Raw genomic sequence first — 23746 nt, 5'->3', positions numbered from 1 at the left:
TACACTACAACATAATGGTATATCTAAATGGAGGAATAAGACGTTGATAAATATGGTCAAATGCATGATAAGCTTTACTGATCTACCCTTGTCATTCTAGGTTTACACTTTAGAAACAACTTCATATACACTGAATCGAGTCTCATCCAAATTTGTGAACAAAACTCTTTATGAGTTATGGACTAGGCAAAAACCCAATTTAGAATATCTAAAGGTTTTGAGTAATGAGACTTATGTAAAGAAATTAACTTCAAAGAAGTTGAGTTCTAAATCTAAAAAATACATCTTTAGATTCCCTTTTAAAGATATATATATATATATATATATATATATATATATATATATATATATATATATATATATATATATATATATAATTCCTAGTATAACACCAACTTCACTTTGATCTTTTATATATATGAAAAAAAAAAAAAAGAAGAAACTTTGACATAAATGATATAACATTTCTTATTATCTCTAAATTCAACCCGAAATTCAAAATATCATCACCATATAAACTTTAAATGACATGAATTCCATCATTCTTCTTAGTATAAATACTTAAGCACTTTTATTTATCAAAACCAGCGGTCCAATATAACTTTATCAAACTTTTCCGCATCATTGCTTTGAAGTTTGTTTAAGACTATAACGTAAATTTAATTAAATTAATAAATTTATTATAATACATCATAAACAGTTTAATATTTAAATGAATTCTTATATTAAATGCTTCTCAGATACATGATATTTATAAATAAGTATTAACTTTAGTTGAATGAATAGTTTGTGAGAAGATGAAGTATATGGTAGTTTCTCAAATGTAATAAGAGAATTTTCGATTTATTAAGTACTATGAGTGGTTTCAAACCGAGTTAAACTTAAGTTTAGGTCTACTTGAGCTCAACTTGATATAAAAGACTCCAATTTGAGCTCAACATTTTTTGAAAACCATGAACTCAAGCTTGATATGATAATTGATGCTCAAACTCAGTTCGAGGTTGATTCGATACACACTTGACTCGATACTATAGAAACAATGTAGTTTTGACTCCAAAACTTGTGTATGTTTTTAAGCTTAAAAATGATTTGTTTTTAATTTATACTCTCTAATAAGGAAAGCATTGGAAAGAAATTGAATTGTGTTAAGAAATGATATAAGTGAGTTATTTATAATGAATGAAGCAAGTTATTAAAGTGCCTCTTTGAAATTTGGGATTGTTGTAATTGAGTTTATGCATGCAACAATCGGACATTTTAAAAGCTCATTTCATTTATCGAAAATAAATTCACTTTTATCTTTTCACGATACATTCTATTAGAGAACATGAAATTAAAAGAAAATTATTTATAAATTCAAAATATATATAACATTATTTTAGTCATTACCCATAATTAGTTAAAATAATATCGTTTATGTTTGTGTCTTAATTAAGTCGAGCCTCCCATGATTCAAGATTGAGTTTAATAGTTTTATATACCCCTAGCTTCGAATCAAGCACAACCCATGGCCACTTGTTTCAAGTTTTAACAAGTCAGATTGATAACTCAAATATCAATTCGGATTGAACTTGTCCTTTTAATTATAGTGTTTAATTGTATGATGTCAATGACATAATGTCAAGGCCAGGGTCTTCTAAAGTGAAGAATTTATGAAAAGGTAAGGAGGACTAGTTTTTGAGAAATGTGCTAGACTTTAAGAGTATAGAGGAAAAGTCGACTGTATTTGATTAAGTAATTGATTAAAGTTAAAATTCCAAAAAGTGGTAAATGAAATCTAGTTGAGGCCATTGTTTAATTGGATCTCTAAAGGGAACTACCATTTATAAAAAATAATTAAAATATTTTTGTTATAATTAAATTTACATTTTGTCGTAAATATAATTTCTAAAAAAGGGTAGTCCGACAATAACTCAAGGTAAATATAGTTGTGTTGCGAGAATGGAGGATTAAATGAGAAAGATGAAAAGGTGGTAATTAAATAAAAAATTAGGCGAGGTTAAAAATGCAAATAGAAGAAGAAGAGGGAAAAAAGGAAATATATGAAACTTCCTCATCTACAGGAAAAGTAGAGCTACCTACCAAATCCAGCACTAACTTAATTGGAACCACTCGTCTATCTCACCAACTCGGTCAAATTCCCTTTTGCTAAAATGAAATGAATTTAATCCCAAAGGGGCCCCGAGTCAATTGCCCCTTTCTTTTAAAGCTCTCCATTTATATTCTCCTCTCTTCAATTTCATCACCAAGAATTTCCTATTCTCCCTCTTCCTCTCTCGACTAAAACATGGGTAGATCTCCTTGCTGTGAGAAAGAACATACGAACAAAGGCGCATGGACTAAAGAAGAAGACGAGCGTCTCATCAGTTACATCAAACTTCATGGCGAAGGTTGCTGGAGATCTCTTCCTAAAGCTGCCGGTATATATATCATCTACATATGTCTTTTTCACAATCCATATATACATATATACTCACTTGAGTAGAGGATTCATAATTAATTCTTTATTGATTTTCTTTTCTTTTCTTTGTCTGTAGGTTTACTTAGGTGCGGTAAGAGTTGCAGACTTCGATGGATAAATTACTTAAGACCTGATCTCAAAAGGGGGAATTTCACTGAAGAAGAAGACGAACTCATCATTAACCTCCATAGCTTACTTGGAAACAAGTATGTCAAATTTTACTTTTTTTTTTTTTTTTTGTTCTATTTCAATTTTAGGGTAAATTAATGAAGAATCATTTTATCGAATATTGGAATATATGCATTCTCAGGTGGTCTCTAATCGCTGCAAGATTGCCTGGAAGAACTGACAATGAGATCAAGAACTATTGGAACACTCACATAAAGAGAAAGCTTCATGGCCGAGGAATCGATCCTCAAACTCATCGCCCACTCATCACTTGTACACCTAACAAACCAACCGCCATTGATACACTTACTACCACTGCAAACGACAACGTCGGTTTTCAGATAAACATGCAAAAAACAAAGAAGCAACAACCGCCGGAGTTGAGTAACATAAATAATGAAAAAGAAGACTCAAATAGTAGCAGTGGCGTAACGACGGACGAAGTTTACCCAGAACTCAATCTGGAACTCTCCATAGGCCTTCCTGCACAACAGAAACGGATTATATCAAGTTCTTGTATCCAAGTAAATGACAAGTTTTCAAAAAGAAGGGTGTGTTTGTGTTGCAATCTAGGGTTTCAAAATAGCCAGGCGTGTAGCTGTAAGTCCATGGCAATGGCAACTACAAATAATTACACCTGAAAATAATCTTGAAATTTAGGCCAAACTTTTGGTGCTCACATGATAATCTGTGGTGGAAAACGAAAGAAAAGAGAATATGATTTATACAGTTGTAAGATTCCACAACTTATATAGAGAAATTTTGACAGAAATTCTTGTACTTGATGTGATGAGTTTGTTTAATTTTCATCTAATGTTGGGTGGTATTTAGTTTGAGTGATTAATCCAGGCATAAGACAAAGTTATTTAAAAAATAAAAATAGAAGCTTTGTTAGGTTCTATTAAGTGGTCAAAATATTGATAAAATTTAGAATCTTAAATAGATGAGGAGAAATGAAAGCATATATAGAGTTAGGTTGTTAGGCAAATTGAATTGCCTTTTTCATGTACTGGTAGCAAGAAATTCAGACCTGTTTGTGCCAATCTCCATCAATTTTGTTGGTCCTCCAATCAAATATATATATCTTACCTAATATGCAAAAGGGTAGGAGCTGAATCATTTCATAATTTAATATTATTTAAGTGAACTGAATAATTGACTTGTTGAAACAAATATATTTTTATAAATTCCATATGGAAAAAATTAATGATCCAAAACCAAGGGTATTAAAGATTGATTGGTTGGAGTTGGAGAAGATGTAATAAAACCTGGATCTGACCAAAAATAATAAATGAGGGATGTTGGTGAAGATAAGAAAGGGTTGCAGTGGCGGTAGGTTCACGGTGATATCAGAAACACAACAACTCCTGTCTCTTCTCATCAATTCCTCCTCCTCCTCCTCCTCGCATTTATTCAACTCTTTCTTCTATAAACTATAATGTATATTTTGGAATTCTTTCCTGAGGAGTAAGTCAGGATTAAGGTAGGAATTAATAATCCCTGAGATTTTAAAGAATCAAAACATTTCTTCAACCATTACATTTATTTTATTTCTTTTGTCTCAATGACAACATCTTATTCTTGTACTTGTTATAGAAAAGACATAAAAATTTCTCTTTCAGCTCGATCTACACTTTTTCCCAATACAATTCTTCAAAACATAAAATTAATAAAGGATTATTTTCTTTAAATAATACCTTAGAAATATCAAATAATTGTCTAACATCAATCAACTAATCTTTGATTATTTAATTTCCATTAATCGTCATGAAAAGAACAGAAAGAAATAATCAAAACATGCTTCAGAAATTTAAAAGAAGAAGAAGAGGATGATGGAAAAGAGTTTTATATTTTTATTAAAATTGTATTTAAAAAAGAATTGGTCGTGGAAACAACTAAAATAATAGACATGATATGGGAGAAGATATAAAATAAAATGCCTGCCTTTCTAGAAGGCCATCGCCAAAAAAACTCCCACCTAATTCTTTAGTTGTAATCTCCATTTGTCACCTTTTATAATCTAAGATGTGATTGTATCCTTTTCCAGCCTTTTATTTATGCTACTTCACTATATAGGTGGGATCATATTGAACTACCAACCTACATCCATGACCCACCTTCTTTCTGTCTTTTTTGAATACTCATCAACCCTTATCTCATTTTCTTCATTATATGATAAATTTATATATTGGTTTCCATCAAAAAAGTATATATTATACACACCTAATATTAGATTTGAGCCTAACTAGCTTGAGTTCGATTGTTTACTCAATTTGATTAAATTTGAAATGACTAATCATGACTTGAGTTCATGGTCACATCATAGTTTTAAGAATTTATTAAGTTTAGGCTCATATAATGAGACTTAAATTTGGCTTAAACTTGGTTTAAGCTTAACAAAAACAAATAATTTTTAATTTTAAAATATTATTTTTAAATTTTATTTGTTCTAATAGAAGAAAACAGTGAAAACAAAAAAAAAATAGGAAAGTTAGGCTTATTTATAGTAGGTCGGGTAAGTTATTGAAATTACAATCACCAAAGGTTTATTTATAGTAGTAGGTGGAGTTTTGGAATTACAAAAATCCCACATGTAAAAGATACACGTCACCAACCCTCTTCATCCTCTGTAAATAATTTTTCAACTCAGTTATTTTAATCCTCCATCTAGTGAGAATAATTTTAATAACTTTCTTTACTTATTATAAATAAACTTACTACTTTGCATTGTATAACAATTCAACTCAATTTTATGTTTTCTCTTTTATTTAAACACATAAATTTAAAAAAATAATAATAATTAATAAATAAATATTATTTTGCTACAATGTGAGTCAAGCTACAACTAATCTCTTTATATTGAGCTCAACTCCAAAAAAACTCATCCAATTTGAACCTAGGATTGAGTCAAGTTGAATTTGGACAAATCCAAACTTGAGTTTTCTTCGTCTCAAATCCACGTCTATATAACGCAGCCCTATCAAAAAAGGTTGTTAATAAGTTAATAATGTAAAAGAGTTGCACACACACATATGTATATATGAAGAATATTTTGACTAGAATTCAATTTTCTACTTTTGGTATAACTAGATGTTATTAAGGCAACAAAGGTGGTACTCATGTTAGTAATTTAGGTTTGACATAAAAATTGGTTTATGTTGACAACATTTTTAAGATTAAGCATTTAAACTAACGTATTACAAATCTTTGATGGGATTTAATTTGTATCTGCTGATGGTGAAATTTTCACAAACTAGAACTAACAAAATTAGAAGTGTAATTCTATGCAATCAATGTTGGGTTTTCACAATCCAAATAATAAATAACATTGACAGTGGAATAAGGTGAACAATAAAAATTTTGGACTACAAAACCCTTATCCATAAGGTCTAGGGGTGATTGTACATATGAAAAGAGATTGGATTGTAATATATGTTTGTCAACTCTTTCAAACTTTAATCTATCCCGAATTTGTCTCGAACACTTCCACTACTCTCTACAATGTAGTTGGACTTCTACTAGTCCATACGAAAACAATCACAAACATAAGACAATATGAATGATTGTTCAAGGCACGTATGATTGCTAGATTACTAAGAATTGATGAATGAGTGGAAATTTTGAGAGAATGTTTTCTCTCCAGGATGGGCAGCTTGGGTTTCAAAAACCGTAATGAATGATGATAAATGTCTTTATTTATTTATGAGACAAATCCTAACCATAATTCTACTCTTCATATAGTTAAGCCCATGGGCTATCCTAATTGCACTTTTAGTCGAATTCCTTTAATAAATATTAATAGGACCTTTAAATCTCTTTAATATTTATTTCTAAATATTAAGACATATTGTTAGAAATCTAAATTCACCATATTAGGTATATTCCATATATCTTGAGGTGATTCACTTTATGTGCAATTATACTCAAATCTAACTTCCATAAATTGCATTCCAACCCCTAAACAATTGGATTATTATTGTTTGATCCCTAATGTAATAATCTTATACACTTAGGTAAAACAATGAATAAGGTATCTATCTTGATATGATTGGAAATCACAGTGTTTAGATGTGATTTACCTTATGTGTAATAAATCCTTAACATTTCAATCATGACTATTTGCCCATTGTTATGTGTGACCCATAGGTACCTATCATATTGGCATTGAATAAAATTTGTGATTAGTTCACAATTAATATTCCAGTTATTCAAAAACCATTAATAGCTTCCAACAAAAGATCATGACTATCCAATCGATAAAGAATTAGCAAAAGACAAATGTTTAACATTTTCAATGGTATTGTTATCGTACATTCAAATCCTCTTATTAACCGATATCTCGCCAAAGTTGAGATATATAAGTAGTGTCTACCTCAATTCATCATCAACTTAGTTAGTTAAGCAACAAACGTGAAAGCATTGGATTAGACATCAGCCCGTTCTCATTATTGTCAAAAATTTTAATTTGTTGTCATACCAAATAGTAGATTAAGATATTTACCTTCATATTTGAAAATAATGAATCTTCTATTGATCCACCATAATTTTGCTACACTTTTTGTCATAACTAACCACTATCGTTCTAACGGTCTTTTGAAAAAAGCTATATTGGGCTAGTGTCAAACTAGGCCAATTTATGCACAAGACGTTCTGGTGTTTTAAAGTCTTGGATCACATATACCACTATCCATTAAGAAGATATATTTCATAGATATTAGGATTACTATTTATGTGGAATCCTCTAGGTGAGTTAGTCTAGTGGACTTGTTCCTAATATGCACCTATGTGTTATACTAGATTGACACATACAACCTCGACACTTGAAATTTATCGTTATCTTTTAGTAGGGTTACTCAACACTATAATAATCTTACCGTATTATCTATGTCCTTGGTCAGGTAATACTGAGGCTACACAAGATTTTAGACTAACCACTATATGTGCTCATAAGGTCCTCACGATCAAACATCTTGTTGATCCCTCATCATAGTTTTATCAATCTAAAAACATTTATCCAAGTATACATGTAAACACATGCACTTATAGATAAAGACTGACACTTGAATATTCAAACATGACTTTTTATGGATTTATATTGAAGAAGAATATTAGAAGAAGATTAGCTCTAAAGTACCTATTCCAACAATCAATATTTGAAATAGTAAGATTTTTACAGTGGTTTGGCTTGCTACTTATACGCTTATGTCCATTGTTATATTATTGATTTTTTCAAAAAAAAAAAAATTCATAACAACATAAGATAAAAAGATATCATCTCTTTGCTTCGAAAGAATCATACATTTATATGACTAGAAAAAGAGATGATTGTGTAATTACATAAAAAGATACACCCATATCTTAGCAACAATACAATGAATCTAGATGTCAATGGAAAGTTGCAATCATATCATATCATAAAGATAGAAGATAATTTCTATCTAGTGAATGTGCGAGATAGAAATGGAATGTGATTAAACAAATCATATAATTAATAAGATTCATTTTTCTTATTGTTTGTAGGTCAAAAGGTACCTGCATTATGAGTTAACATGTGTGTTGATGACTTGTTTAGTTGCTATATGTTGCTCACATGATTGGCCATACAAGCTAGCTGGAGACTTCTTTAGTGCTACCCTCATGCAATTTTTTCTAATGAGAAATTTGACCACATAACAACTACTTATTTTTACCTTCACTTTTGCGAACAAGTCAAAATGGGTTGATTACATACGTAAGTCTATAAACCAATTTTACAAGCCATTAAACTGAAGTTAAGGTTGTTAAACCAACTTCAATGACCTCGAGTACGATTCTTAGTATTAGTATAGTGTATACTACATATCATCAATGCATGGACAAATGCATATAGCTCTATTTGTGCCTCTAACTCAATCTACCATTGCTTTGGTGAACAAGTTTTATGGTTAGTTAGGTTAGACCGATCATTGTCGGCCACTCAATTTTTTCTCAATCAAAATGAACCCTTTATTTTGACAAATAAGGCTAGAACAAACGTAAGCTTAATCAAGCCCATGGTGATAGAAGACTTGATTTGTTCGACTTAATATTTTTAATTGAGGGGCTTTAGTTTTATTTTAGATCTCACCTTAATTAAGTTCATCGCATTATATATATATATATATATATATATATATATATATATATATATATATATTTAAATGTGTCGGTACATGGCCTAACTCAACCGATTCCTTTGAGCAAAAAAATATTAGTAAGATCAACCAAGGGGTCTTACTTTGCTACACATCCTCTTTGGGTCTTCAAGAATGTTTTACCTTTCTTTGCCTCTTTGATTACATTACATAAAATATTACCTAATCTAATCATATCAATTATCATCTAACATAAAAATTACATTAATGATAAGAGAAAACTTCGAATTACATTTGAGAGGAGTTAAGTGAGAAAAGAATTGCAAAAGTATAAGAAAGGCCATACACATTGGCCCCATAATGTACGACCATACACTACCTTATTACATAACACTTAGGAGCATACACCTATGCACAGGCAGGTTGTCTTCTACCTAGGGCATGTATGACTGTACTGACGTTTGATCTTACTATTCTAGCATTTTTCGACAATCAAACTCCATTCCTTACTAACAAAAATGTAAATGCCTACCCGAACAACATATTTATCACTTCAAAAATACTAGTATTAGACTATTTCCGATCAAATCATGCATCCAATTCTCGTGCTCATCTTAGATGCTTTCAACCAATGTTTATAGATCATTACACAAGCATATATCTGCTTTGTTAAAATCATATACAATTTACCGCACTCATTCATAACAATATCAATCCAATTTATCATGTTAAATACCAAATCCCAGATCAACCCCAATACCAATAATGGAGTCTTTTCTTCAAACTCTTTTCTTATTGTGGTGCTTCTTCTTCTAATTAGATTTGATTAATCTCAATAACAATAATAGAATCTTCATCATCAATTTCATCATGAAGTTTTCTTTTAATCTCTTGAAATAATTGGATATTATAGCAGTCCAAATAATAAAGGTATTAGGGAAATAAAATTGAAACAAATGATGTACCTACTTCCAAACTTGATTCAGGAAAAAATAAAAGAAGAGCATTAGAAACAACTTCATAAAATACATAAAAGCAAAAAACAATCTTAAGCATAGTCAATCATGTAAAAACTTTAACCAAAAAAATTAGAGATGGTAATGCTAGCTTTGAGAAATCGTAAATAGTTGATAGAGATGGCAGCTCGGAAATCGCACAGGCAAGGCAACTGGGCAAATCGCAAATCACAGTTTTCATCTTATTAAGGATGTGCCTTAATGAAATATTGATTGTGGAAGTAAACTGAAAAAGGAAGCAAGTTGTTGCGACACAAAAGTGGTCGAGTGTAGGCCTGGGCAACCCTTAAATGGGCTGGCTTCTCCCGTGCTTCCAAAGCCCATATGGATAAAGAAGATGATGGAATGATTTTTGTTATCATGATCACTAAAGTTAATATGGTTAGCATTACATTCTACAACCATTAAACACAGGAAAATAAAAATTTGTTTCGTTATTATGCCTCAATGGAAGAAAGAGTAGAAAATTTCTATCTTTATGAATTTCTGGTTGTGCCAATACTAGGCATAGTGAATGTTTTCGTAAAACTTAACGCCAAGAAAATCATCTCACTAAATAATGCAGTTCATAATCGAACTGACATTCTCGATTATTTCCCACCATTGTCGTTGTTGTTATGTCACAGCCCTATACTGTCTTACCAGTTTCTGTTCACATCTCCTTTTGTCTCTCTCTCTCTCTCTCTCTCCGATGCTGTGCATGAGTATGTGTGTAAAGAAGTTGAGGCTACGAGTGGTAGTATGGAGGTTGACAATCGTATTGATGGGGCAATAAGTTACGCAATCCAGAACCAAGTGAAAGAATTATATCTACGCCTTTTACAAACCAACAATTATAACGATTTATACAACAAATTGCTAGTGTTTTTGTTTTTATGTGGATTAAATCAAGGTTTTGAAAGCTAAAAGGGTTCAATATGGAGACACTAGATCTCCAAAAGTTAAGTTTCCTTGTACTGAAGAATTGAGTCTCATAAGCCCTGGTAGGTTGAATAATTTGAGGGTTTTCCGCGAGTATTGTCGATGAGTTATGTAGCAACAAAATATCGGTGTGGAAATGATTTTGTCATTTATCATTTTAATATTATAATAAAAATATTTTTATCTTTTTCTTATTTTTTAACATATAATAAATTTACCAACAAATAAAAAAAAGACCCTTTCGAAAATCGACTTTAAGGATGATATCTTGTCATTTTAATATAAAATAGGTCATTCTCCCTTATTTGAAAAATTGAAAGTGGAAGCTAAAATTTCTATTCTAATTCATAAAGACAATACATGTCATTGGGCCTAAATTTTCTAAAAAGTTGTTGCTTTCATATCATTGAGAATTTGTCCAAATGGCAAGCTTATAATGAGTGAAAGCGAATTCACTGTACTTGCAATAATTCAGTTTTTGCTTTTGCTACTAAAAATAGAATATATTCTCAAGAGTAAGTTGAAGTTGATACATACTATGTCATATTAGAGCCCCTAGTTGGACGACAAACATGATTTCTTTTGCGCGCATGAACTTCATTGTGGTGCTGTGTCCGACATGCATATCCATACCAGCAATCTTCTCTTTGCCTTGCATCCGCGGGTAGATGCTGTATGTGTATGTAACAACAGCATTAATATCCATGCCATTCCATTTACTGAATCAATACTAATACAAGAATGTCCTGATGCTTCATGTTGAGATAAAGATAGAGATAGAGATACTTACGTCTTTGGGCATTGTAATCCTGAACCAGTACAGCAGAAATGAAACCAATTTATCGTAGCACTCACTGCACAAAATATACAAAGAATCATAAATCACCATCAGCAGCAACAAAACCTACATCTTCCAGCATATGAATGCAACAGAATGCTATCTGATGAAACATACAACCAAATTATGACAAGCACCTACTTCTTCCTCTTCTTCCTCGATATGGTATTTACCATACACCCCAGTGCAAAACCAAATTAAATTGGATATTAAACAAAGTATCTATTAAAAAGTGAGACATCTATGTAAATTAAGATGACCAGTCAGTAGCACTTTTGAATGAGTTACCAAACCCACTATTTCCCATCATTATCAATTAAATCTTTTCCTATAGTTCCATAAAAATTTCAATTTCTTTGATACAAGTATTGAAGAACCAACTTTGATTTACCTACAGAAAGTTCATAAACAACAACACTTACTTGCAAATATGAGTCCCAGCAGTTATTGTTTCTGCATGATTCAGAAGCAGCCTACTTCGATCTGCAAAGAATTAAGCAAGTAAATTTGACAACTTATTTGCAAAGTCAAACTATTGTTAGAATTTGACACAAACAAATCATGGCTTTTGATTAAATGTGATCACACGGTTAAGAAGTTAGTTTAAAAAAAAAACAACTACCTCCAACATCTAATTCAAGTATATTAGATTTATTGAATAAATCACACAAATTTTGTCACAAATTTGTGTTACAATTCTGTTTGAATAATCTAAACCCTTAGTTGGGTTAACAATCTATCAACAACAGAAGATTTATCATCGACTTACCAATTTCTCTATTGTTCAACTTTACAATCCAATCAGATATAACATTCTGCAATGTTGTCCCAGTTTCTCTAATACACCTCTCTGTGATCTAAAAAAGCCACTAGGATGACAGTTAATCTCAACTGTAATAAAACAAAGTTCCAATATATCCAATATTTTGTCCAGAAAAATTCCATACATCTTGCTCATGCCGATTCATTTCATGTGCAGTGAACGGAATCCTAGGGAGAGTACGTTCTGAGATCTGCAAATAAGAAATATAACTAAATTTCAACATCACCCAAACTTGATAGACATTCCAGCCAGCACTAGCATGATGATCTCATACAAGGTCTTCTTAAGGCAAGGATAACCATACTTACCATCTATCAGTAGCCTACAACCTAAAATCAGAAACATGTATAATCTATGAGAAGAGTCTTAAGAACAGAAACAAATCAGCAACAGCAGTCTTGCTTCAAATTTCTAAAAGACCCCAACCATGTAAAAATCTATGGTTCCTTTAACACCAAATGCTCCATAACAACCAAAAAGGCAGCATTCTCCAAGCCACAACACTCCTATAGAAGAGCATCTATAGGAGCGCACTTGCAATCTAACACCAGAAATTGGTGATCAAATACTCCCCAACCCTTTTACACAATAACTGCCATTATTTATTTATTATTATTGATTTTTTTTTTTGAAAAAGAAAACAAAAATAAAACAGATCGAGAGATTTGGCAGAAGAAAATAAGTGTATAGTGCCGGTGGGCAGAGAAATGAATATATTAATCATTTCCCTACTCTATTTAAAACAGAGCGTAGCAATCTCCTGGGAGGAAGCTTGCATCATGTTTGAAAATTTTAGGAATGAACAAATGAATGTAGCAAGAGTAAAAACATGGGCATCCATGATACCTCTGTTTATTCTGTCAGACAGTAGTTATACAAGATTTTATCCTAAAAATAATAATCTCACTAAAAATTAATGAAATAAATTCACACAGTAGGAAGCCCATACAGGTTTGAAAGTACTGTGACTGCACATATGGTGGATGTCACTTCGATTAACCATTTGAGCCTGCCAATAAGCACCACAAAATGCTCTATCACATCCAACACCTACAAGAGAGGTTGAAAATGAAAAAGTGTTTCGTGTCTACTATACATTAATAAAGAAATAAAAGATAATAGGCTCAATTTTCCATATCAATTGTGCTTGTTCAATCAATGCTCCACTTTAGGACTAAGCCTAAACTTTGAAAAATTCATTCCACTCATATATTAAAAGTGGTACAAATGAGTTTGAACTTTTACCCAATCATGCACCACCAGGAAATAAAATAATGACTTGAAAGGGAACTACTGCAATTACCAACCTCAACCTGCTTTCAAGGATTTTACATCTCAAAAATATAAAAATTAGAAAGACAGGTACACAAACAACGCACAGAAATTGTGACTTACAGTGTTGCGGCACATGAATATCGGTTCTGAAAGGCATCATTCCTCCACAGGCATGACATTGCAAATGAACTGTGTTTGGGTTGCAGCGGAACCCGCTAACTTCAATACCTGAAAGTTGTCATTGAACTAGTTATATATAAAATTTGGCCAAATAAATAACATTATAAATTCAGAAGGAAAAGATATACGTTTCAGCATACAAGAGCACTGCTCTATATATATATGGCATATTAATAACGTGAAAGGTTGCATATGATAATAAAGACTTGCAAACATGATGGTCTGAAATATTACTGTAACAATAAAAGTGAAAATGAAAGAGCAACTTGGGCAGCTGGCCAGAAGAATGAAACTGTGTGCATGACAAAATGCATTAATTAGAAGGATATGATGTCAATACAGAGCAGATGCAACATCTATTACCACATTGAGGGCATGGAAGCTCCCTGCTATCATTTTCATCTTCGTGTGGTGAATGTGCCCTCTTCCGTTGCAGTTTCTTTCCACTCTCAATAACCTAGCATACATTGCAAGTGCTACCATTAATCTCATTGAAACGTGAAGAAAAGATTCAGAAAAAAAAAAAAAAAAGATGCAAGTCAAGTAAACTTCCTATTTAAAGATACATAAAAAGATCAACAAAACTAAAATCATGTGAAATCTATTTAAGATGAGAAGCATAAGTAGCAAACCATTCATGTGTTAAATAGCCATGCTAATTGAAAGTTTAGCATTATGTTACTGTCAAGGAAATATCCACATTACCCTATACAGGATGCTGCCTTACTGAGATAATCGGTATGGGATGGTATTCAATTAATAAACTGAGATAAAAATCAAAATGCCAAAAGAGTGGCCTGTTCCCCCTCCCCCTCTCAAATATATATATATATATATATATATATATATATATATATATATAAAATAATCCTAAAACCATCAAACCTCTGTATAAAAATCTAAAAGGTACTTCCAAACTTCCATGACAACTATCAAATCAAAATCCAACATTTTACGAAGATACAACCTATGTGATTGCCTAAATAATTAACTATTTGGAAGGCATGCTAGCATATGAAGAGCTTTTCCAGGAAATAATTGCCTCTAACATCTCACATTAAAGCTTTGATAGAGCTTTAAATGCCAATCTAAGTGAAGCAGGAGCTTTCTCAAGTTCTAAATAATTATAATTGGATTAAAGAGGTCAAGTGAAGCTTAGCTGGTGACCCACATCATGATTGGATTGACTTGCTAGCTACGATCTAACAAGCTTAAGCTTTTGTAAGCTTGACCTTGCAATTTAAAATTTCAGTTTTGATTGAAAACTCAGTCACCTAAAATTGATATCTTCAGATCGTTTGCATACTATTTTTACATTGATCAACGTATTAAAACAAACACAAAAGTGTTGCTTGGCTCAAGCTTGAATCAATGATGCAGTAAAAGGGTAGAATTCAATGAATAGTTGATTTTGGGAAAAGCTAGGAAATTGGAATTGGAAAAAAAGAACTCATTGATTCTCAAAAAATTACCAAGAATTGTTACAAAACTCACACCAGGTGTTTACATCATACCAAATCAAATAATCGCAACCTTTCCCATCCAGGCTACACTGGAGTAAACTAAGACAGATATACGCAAATATACACAGCAGAATAGCAATGTCTTATGATTCAATACAGCTATAAAGCAATTAAAAAAAGAGAAGCATCTGCTATATCCAATCGGCATCAGCAGTGCACTCTTACACTATCATTCAGGCCAGAATGAAAAAGGATAATGCGGTGAACTACAAATTTTATTACTTCAACAACCATATTCTATATATGTATATAAATTACAGGCATGTGACTACAAGACCGAAACTTGAAGGATGGTCATGTCATGTCCAACAGCAAGACCTAAAATAGGTTCCAGTGTGCTTGCAAATGAATCCAAAAAGAGAAATTACTTACAAGATATGATTTTACTGATGCATAGGAATCCAGAAGAGCAACTTCTTCATCAGAACGCTTTAGTGAGGAATCAGCATCGAGTATACACTAGAAAAATTGTACAGGAATCAGAATAAGATTTGAGACAAAATTAATATACAGAATCATACCACAGGAAACAATGAGTCTCTAAAACCATCAATACATAAACGTCAAAAGAAGAGTGCCTGAAAAAGTGAATCAAAATTGCCTCCATTTTAAAAAACAACATTCATGAATATATTACATTTAATCTCATTATATGACAATATCCATTGACAACCATGAAGAAAAAGGTCAGTACATCAAGGCTTATACAAATTTAATTTCAATTTGTATGGATATTGTCACAGAAGCAGTACTGCATATAGAAATTATAATGCCATGTGCTCTATCTCCACCGCTGTGTTGGCTTGCTATTATGGAATTTTCCTTATTCTAAACTATATTGGGCAGGGAGTTCCAAGTTCCCTTGTGTATTTGTTAGTTGAGAAACATAGTACTTTAGGGAGGAGAATAGAGCTTCCGTTCTTAGAACCATGCAAGAATGACTACTTTTGGGTAGTTTTCTTAGAAAGCAACAAAAGATTTATAGACCAAATGGAAGAAAACATTATCCCTGTAATTTCAATTGTGGGCTTCTCTTTGGTGTCCGCTAGGGAAATTCCTCTCTTTTGTTTAATTGAGATAGGGCAGACAGTGGAGATCGTTTTGGTTTTTATCTTTTTTCAATTGCCGGGCTCTTTTAGAATTCCCACTTTTGTTATAGAATTTCTTCAGCCAGCTTGCAAGAATTTCTGTTTTTTCTAGAAGTCTGTCTTTTGTTTCATAAGTTTTCTTTATTTAAAAAAAAAAAATCACTTTCTTATCTGAAAGGACATGAAAAAACCACAGATGCTCATACAAAATCTTTCCAACAAATTCATAAGCTGCGTGGTAATGGAGAATTTAATTTACTACCTCCTCAACATTACGCAAATAATGGTTTCTCCCAACAAATTGTACAATCGCTCTACAATGGGGGCAGAGCACAGTTGCACGTTTATCCTGTGATCTCCTTAACCACTCAGAGAAGCATCCATTGCTAAAAACAAATATATAAAAAGGACAGCTAGATATAAAATCAGCAAATTGAAATTAGAAGTTATAATGGGCAGAAGATAAATATATAAATAACTGACCAAAAATTATGGAGGCAAGGGGCAACTGTAACAACATCATGCCAAACATTTAAACAGATGCAACATTTTGCATGCTGAACATCTATGGAAATCTGGAAAAACCAAACAAAGAGACAAACTATATGAGTAGCATAACTATACATGCAACGGCATCTTCAAAATGAACACTCCATTCATAATTACCTACCTTTAACTGCTGCTTGCAGGACTCTTGTCGTGGCATTACTTTAAATCTATAACTCAAGTATCCTGGAGGCATCAAAAGAATACACATTATAGACCAAATTGTACAATGCAAAAAATTATAAAGAACAACACAAACTGTTAAAAACTATATTATAAAAGAAGAATAACAATTATAAGAAAAAGAGAAATCGAAGCTAACATACCCTTTCAAGAAGATAGTAAACGTTTTAATTTCAATAACTATCAGGAAAAAGTCTAAAAATTCATAAACTAACAAAAAAAAATAATAAGTTTTTCCAAATTTTAGGTAAAAAATTGATCCTAAGCTACAAATACAGAATTCCAAGAATCTTAACAAAAGAAATATATATATATATATAGGAAGTAGACACAGCACACAATCCCATCAAAAAGAAAAAAAATTAAAGCCTAATATTCTAATTGGATTGGAAATCAAATTAGTAATTTTATTCTAATATAGACAACTATCTTATTTACACAAATACTCAAAATATTTTGTCAATATTTCCTAATGAATACCTAAAATTTCTACACTCCCCCTCAAGTTGGGATGTATATGTTGATCATTCCCAGCTTATCTACCAAATCTTTGAAACTCAGTCAATGAAAGTTCTTAGTTAAGATATTTATTGTCTGCTCTCTGGTAGGAAAATAAGTCAAACATACACTTTCATTATCGATCTTTTCCTCAATGACGTGGCGATCAACTCCCACATGCTTTGTACGATCATGAGGAACTAGATTATGTGTTATGCTCACAACAACCTTGTCATCACAATATATTTCATGGGGGAGTTACTACAATTTTTTAGTTCACTTAGTAACCTCCTTAGCCATATTCCTTCACATACACCATGAACCAACACACGAAACTCAACTTCTGCATTGCCTCAAGCAACCACTGAATGTTTCTTGCTTCTCCATGTCACTAGATTACCCCCAAAGAAAAGTACAATATCTTGACATGGGTCTTCTACCTACAGTGAAACTGCCCAATTAGAGTTTGTGTAGACTTCTACCATTTTGTAATCACATTTTTTGAAAATAAAAAAAGTCCCTTCCCAGGGATGCCTTTTAAATACCTCATAATTATGTATACAACTTCAAAATGTTTCTACTTGGATGCATGCATAAACTAGCTTACAAAACTTACCACAAAAGCAATGTCTAGTCTTGTGTGAGATTAGTAGATCAATTTTCCCACTAATCATTGGTACCACTCTCAGTCAACTTCCTTACCTTTCTCAATAACTAATTTGACATTTTGCTCCATAAGGGTCTAAACATGTTTGCATCCCAATATACCTATTTCTTGAAGTAAAACAAGTACATACTTCCTTTGTATAATATAGTGATCCCATTTTTGCTTTGAGCTACCTCCATTCCAAGAAAGTACCTTAGAGTTCCAAGATCTTCAAGCTCAAATTCTTGTTCTTCTACAATATAATTTTCAAAGTATCTAGTTCTTCATGATTGTCTTTTGTGAAATCGATGTTGTCCGCATATATTATTAAAATAGACACTTTGCCATCTTCAAAGTGCTTGTAGAAAAGTGTGATCGGGTTAGGCTCATGTAAATCCTCTTTTTTTGACAGCCAAAGTAAAGTTCTCAAAGCATTCTGCTAGAATTGGGACACTTCTCCTCAATTCGCAAAGTAGTTTTATTACAAAAAAGGTTGTTTGGGTTTCAAAAGGGGGGAGGAAAAAAAATAGGGTTTTGTTATTTAGCCAACCAACTTTGGTTGATTGTAAAAGGTTTCCAGCACCTTGAACGGCCAGAAAATGGGACACCCTGGACTCCTCGAATTGTCCGGATTATTTTTGTAACCCTTTAATTAATAAAATTATTTTATTTTATTGTATTTTATTTTCTGTTTTTGTTGAATAAGGGTTGGGTTTCTAACACATTCTCTTGGTGATTGTTTTACACCACAGATAAATAAATTCAATCTTCAAAACCAGGGGTTTGCTCCATGTAAAACTTTTCATGTAAATCACCATTTAGGCAAGCTTTTCTACACCTACTTGTTGTAAAGGTCAATTAAGGTTGGAAGTTAATGATGGGAGAACCATTACAATATTTAGTTTAGCCACTGCTACAAATGTCTCCTAGTAGTCTGTACCATAGGTTTGAGTACAAACTATGGCAACAAATCTTGCCTTGTACCTGTTGATAATCCTATCTACATTATACTTCACAGCAAAAATCCACTTGAACCCTACAGTTCTCTTTCCCTTGAGTAGCTTTAAAATTTCCCAAGTATTGTTTCTTCCTAGAGCACCCATTTCTTCTTGGACTATTAATCTCCATGTGGGATTGACAAGTGTTTGTATGCTCTTTTGTATCTTTGTTTCTGACAATGAAATAATAGATGCTTGAGATTCAAGCGACAATCTTTCATAGGAAAAAAACCCTTGATATAGGATGTTGGATAAATGACTTATTCCTTTTCTAAAAACAATAGGGAGGTCCAGTTGACCTTGGGACAATACATCACCATCTTTTTTGAAATGTTCATGTTCAATGGGAGGCTCAACATCAGGATTAAGATTCCCTAATTTATACCTATATATTATGTTACTATAATAATGAATATTCTGTCAATATTTCCTAATGAATACCTAAGATTTCTACATATACAAATAATTCCAACGACGCTTAACTACCAATCAACATAAGGAGGGGATAGAATGAATGAAAAGAAGAGAAATTCACAACATTAGCCTGAAACTTCAACTACAATAAATATGCTAGGGTATGAGAAATCATGCCACTTTGATACAACCAAAAAATAATATGACAACTAAGCTCAAAATTCAAACTACATAGAGATCTATTATAAGTAGCATTTTACCAGAAAAAAAATAGCTTCTAAACTTGCATTAGGCATCAAGTCACAGCTTGGGGCTTCCATTGAAATATTCACTTTCACCCCCACAATTTGTTCACAATTCCAAAATGCCTAGCATTTAATTTTAGAGTATTTATGAAATCAAAATGAGGTAAACCTTTACATAGATATGCAGTGAAAATGTCTTTCTGCTTTTTATGAAGTGAGAAAACGATTCCGTTTCAATTATCTAAAAAGAATTTCCAAACCTCTTCTTCTATGATTAAAAAGGATGCTGTGTATGTATGCATGCTTTCTTATTTACTTGATATCTATAATGCTCTCTTTGGTTAAATTCGTTAGTTCAAGATTATATAAATTCTCCTTACATTACATTGTACTTTTCCTCAACATGCAATATTTTTTTCTCATCAAAAGACTAATAATCATACAATAAATGTTTTGTACCAACCAATCTCATAATACTGTAAATGCTTGTACTAAACAATTTTTTAATATTTCAAAGAGAAACAGAAAAAAGTACAAACACAATGAAGCTTTGAAATATTCTAAGATTTAACACACAAGAATTTAAACAAGACTGCAAATATAAATATAAAAAATATATATATTTATTTTAAGTATTAAATAAAATTTAAGATATTATAGAGAATTAATACTTACCTACTCTATCAGGGGCAGGAATGATTTCAGATCCACTGCTGATGTCAACAACCTCTCCATTTTGCACAACAGCCTCGTCAACAAGTATTGCATTTGAACTATATCAAAATCCCCCATCCAAATACAAAGTTTATCACTTATGCATAGCCAATATATCACAAAAACATAAGATATTTTTTCCTATATTTTTCTCATCATTCATCTATTTATTTAATTTTAATTAGTTAATAAACAATTTTTTTTTGCACATTCTTTGCTTGTTGGTTTTCACTAATAACATGACTTCCACCTCCCCCCAACTTATTTTCCTTGCTAAATTACTAAACCTTGCTTCCTCAACAAATACAAATCTAGATGTCCTCATAAAATTTTTTAAAAATTAATTCAAAAAAAAAAAAAAAAACACTATATTGACAATAACCATGTTACAGAGTCAACTGGTTTAGGTTCAGGCTTCATATTTGAATTGGAAACTAATCATACCATCCATGTTAAAAAAAGTCCATTACTTTAATCTATTTGCTTATTTCTTTCTCGTTTTTAGTCCTAAATACAACCATAGAACCGCTAAATTCAACATATAAAACACAGGGACATGACCATGAATATATCGAAATTCAAAGTGATTTGACCAGTTGAGAATACCTATCTTTAAACCTAACCCCCATCAATATGTCTCTTGCAACGCCACTCCTCTAGAAAGCATTAAATTCAATAATTTATATATATATATATAAACACACACTAGTTAGGGAACATATTTATATATATAGGGTAATTCTCAGCTCATCAGTTATCCTCTTAGTTTTGAATTGACTACTGAAGAGAGATGAATAAAAAAAAAATGCAAAATACCTCTTATTTTGCAATGTGGCAGAAGGGTGATCAGAATTTCTTGTTATTTTACACCATTCATGCTTGTCTGGAGAAGAAGATAAAATCTCTGAGCGTATGACCGCCTCTTCTGAACTTATTTCAACATCACAGTATCTGGAATCAGATGGTACTGCAATCCCAAGAAACAAAATTTAACTATCACATTCATTGTCAACATTTTCTGAACAAAATTATTTTTAAAAAAAGTCCAAAACACTTCATAAAAATGCAATATAGAAATGAAACCCATTTGCCAAAAAGGATAAAGAAAAGCAAAAGAAGAAAAGTCTGAAACTTTGTTGCTTCTTTGAGTTTAATTTCAGAATAACATAAAAGACTAAACAATGGAAGGGAAAGAAATAAATACCAAGCTTTGCCCAAATATTTTGGGAGAGTTTTGGGGAAGAAGATTCACCAACTTCAGCCATAAGACCCCTTGTGCTAGTTTAAAGGCAGAGTGGAATCGTCTATTTATACTGAACAGAATGTGCAAGCGTGCTTTGGAAGAGTGAAGACCCGTTCTTGTTTTGCAGTTGGCACCGCTCTTCTTAGAAATTGGGCCAACAAAAGAATTCCCACCCAAGGTTTGGTGAAATTTTAAAGTCACACCATTAACTTTTAAAAATTCAAATATATACCATTATGTTAAAATTTATTATTACAATTAAGGGTAAAAATGTTATTAAACTAAAGATATTAAAAACACTAAAATTTATCATATTTTCCACTCTAGATTTACAAATTTAACAAAAGTTTGAAAAGTGCTCTTTTTTTCCTAGGATTTTTTATCCTTCTCTCCAATAACCACCATTTTTATCGTCGAAAATCGAAAGACAACAAAGTGTTCCCTTAGGTGGGGCAATTGACTACTGTTCGGTCTATTCCCTTAGGTTTTTATTAGAAGACGACAAAGTGTTATCTTTATCTCTTTAACTAGATAAAGATGATTCATTTTTTGTCAAACAAAGGCAATTTGTTCGATCGAAGATTGACATCTCTAGAATAAGTCTGAAGTCAATCTTTGATCAGACAAAGATGACGCTTCATCATCTTTTGGCATGTTTCATCATCTTCTAATTTTTGGCAGCAAGAAAGATGGGCACCGAAAAGAAGGAAAAAAACATAGAAAAAAATTATCACTTTTCAAACTTTGGATGAAAAAAATTATTAGATTTATAAACCTAAGAGAAGAAATATGATAAATTTTTAGTTTTTTAAATAGTTTTAACAAAATAATATTTTTACCCTTATTATAACAATAAATTTTAATAGAATGGTGAATATTTAAATTTTAAAAAATTGACCGATATAAATTTAAAATTTCACCAAACTTTGGATAGGAATAAGTCATTTGGCATATTACCTATTATCCGTGTTCTCAAACCAAGATTGTACCAAACCAATCGAATAGATTCGATCAATATTTAAATACACTTAGCCATATATTATATTGACATTAAGTTAATTGTGATTCAGAGCCTAAGGGTTATTTTCACAAACCCTTCATATGTTTGCCATTTTTGACACACCTAAGAGAGAAAAATTTAATTGCTGGTAACCCCAAAGTTAACCGTTTTGTTAAGTTACCAATCTCATGGGCAACTTGGTTTAAAGCCCTGTCTTTATTTTTTTCACGTTATGTTTGTGTGTATTATAATTTGTTATCTCGTAGCCATGATAATTTCTTTTAGTTTATTTACACAATCAAATCAACTACGATAAATATTATCTTTAAAATGTCTCGGAGTATAGGCACCTATTTATCTACAATGAAACATTATTGTATCCTATAGTCGTGTGATCATCATCTAAGTGTCATAATGGAAAATAATTACGACCTTCAATCCTTATTGTTCATATCCATCATTAATATTGTTTATACAAATATTTAGTCTCTTAATGAAACTTGGTTGATCTCATAATTTTATATTGGAACTTGTTCTTTCAAACATACATTCAAAATGTATCTCGCATAGCACTATTATCATTAAATAGTATGGTGAACTTTAAAACATCGTTTGTCTTGTGCAAGTTATTACATCCATGAAATTACATCAACATATTATTCAAAATTATGTTATCTAGTTTGTTGTGAAATTGTCTTTGTCACACCCGCAACAAAGGAGAAAGAGGAAAATTCAGATGTTGAAAGTAATGGCTCAAAGAGGAATATCATATGCAGTTCTGTTGAGATATTTTTGCAACTCTTATTGCTTATGTATATGTCAATCAAATGTGTCGGTAATTCATAGCAAGCAT

At 31.6% G+C, this 23746-nt stretch overlaps 2 protein-coding genes across 3 annotated transcripts; one reads left to right on the top strand and one right to left on the bottom strand.

Annotated features, from left to right (window-relative positions):
- Positions 1 to 2160: 2160 nt before the first annotated feature.
- On the top strand, positions 2161 to 3401 carry LOC123198900 (myb-related protein 308-like). Its single transcript, XM_044613702.1, has 3 exons — positions 2161 to 2420; positions 2538 to 2667; positions 2772 to 3401. The coding sequence occupies exons 1-3, from the start codon at positions 2288 to 2290 to the stop codon at positions 3268 to 3270; spliced, it is 762 nt and encodes a 253-aa protein (XP_044469637.1). The 5' UTR covers positions 2161 to 2287; the 3' UTR covers positions 3271 to 3401.
- Positions 3402 to 11056: 7655 nt separating this feature from the next.
- LOC123198678 (E3 ubiquitin-protein ligase CHFR-like) lies at positions 11057 to 21981 on the bottom strand. 2 transcript variants are annotated; one of them, XM_044613421.1, is made up of 15 exons: positions 21855 to 21981; positions 21467 to 21617; positions 20612 to 20709; positions 17077 to 17138; positions 16890 to 16981; positions 16669 to 16792; positions 15691 to 15777; positions 14159 to 14252; positions 13736 to 13843; positions 13290 to 13390; positions 12465 to 12530; positions 12287 to 12374; positions 11940 to 12000; positions 11470 to 11533; positions 11057 to 11350 (listed from the first exon to the last, which is right to left on the bottom strand). In XM_044613421.1, exons 1-15 carry the CDS (start codon positions 21913 to 21915, stop codon positions 11216 to 11218), a joined length of 1392 nt encoding a protein of 463 aa, XP_044469356.1. In that variant the 5' UTR covers positions 21916 to 21981; the 3' UTR covers positions 11057 to 11215. The 2 variants fall into 2 exon arrangements, with proteins under 2 accessions (XP_044469356.1, XP_044469357.1); XM_044613422.1 differs by having other exon boundaries at positions 14162 to 14252.
- Between the last annotated feature and the right edge of the window lie 1765 nt (positions 21982 to 23746).

Source organism: Mangifera indica, chromosome 16 (genome assembly GCF_011075055.1).
Source record: "Mangifera indica cultivar Alphonso chromosome 16, CATAS_Mindica_2.1, whole genome shotgun sequence".
In the NCBI taxonomy this organism is placed as follows: Eukaryota; Viridiplantae; Streptophyta; class Magnoliopsida; order Sapindales; family Anacardiaceae; genus Mangifera; species Mangifera indica.
The sequence above is the reverse complement of the archived record's forward strand: the minus strand, read 5'-3'. Positions and strand labels throughout refer to the sequence as shown.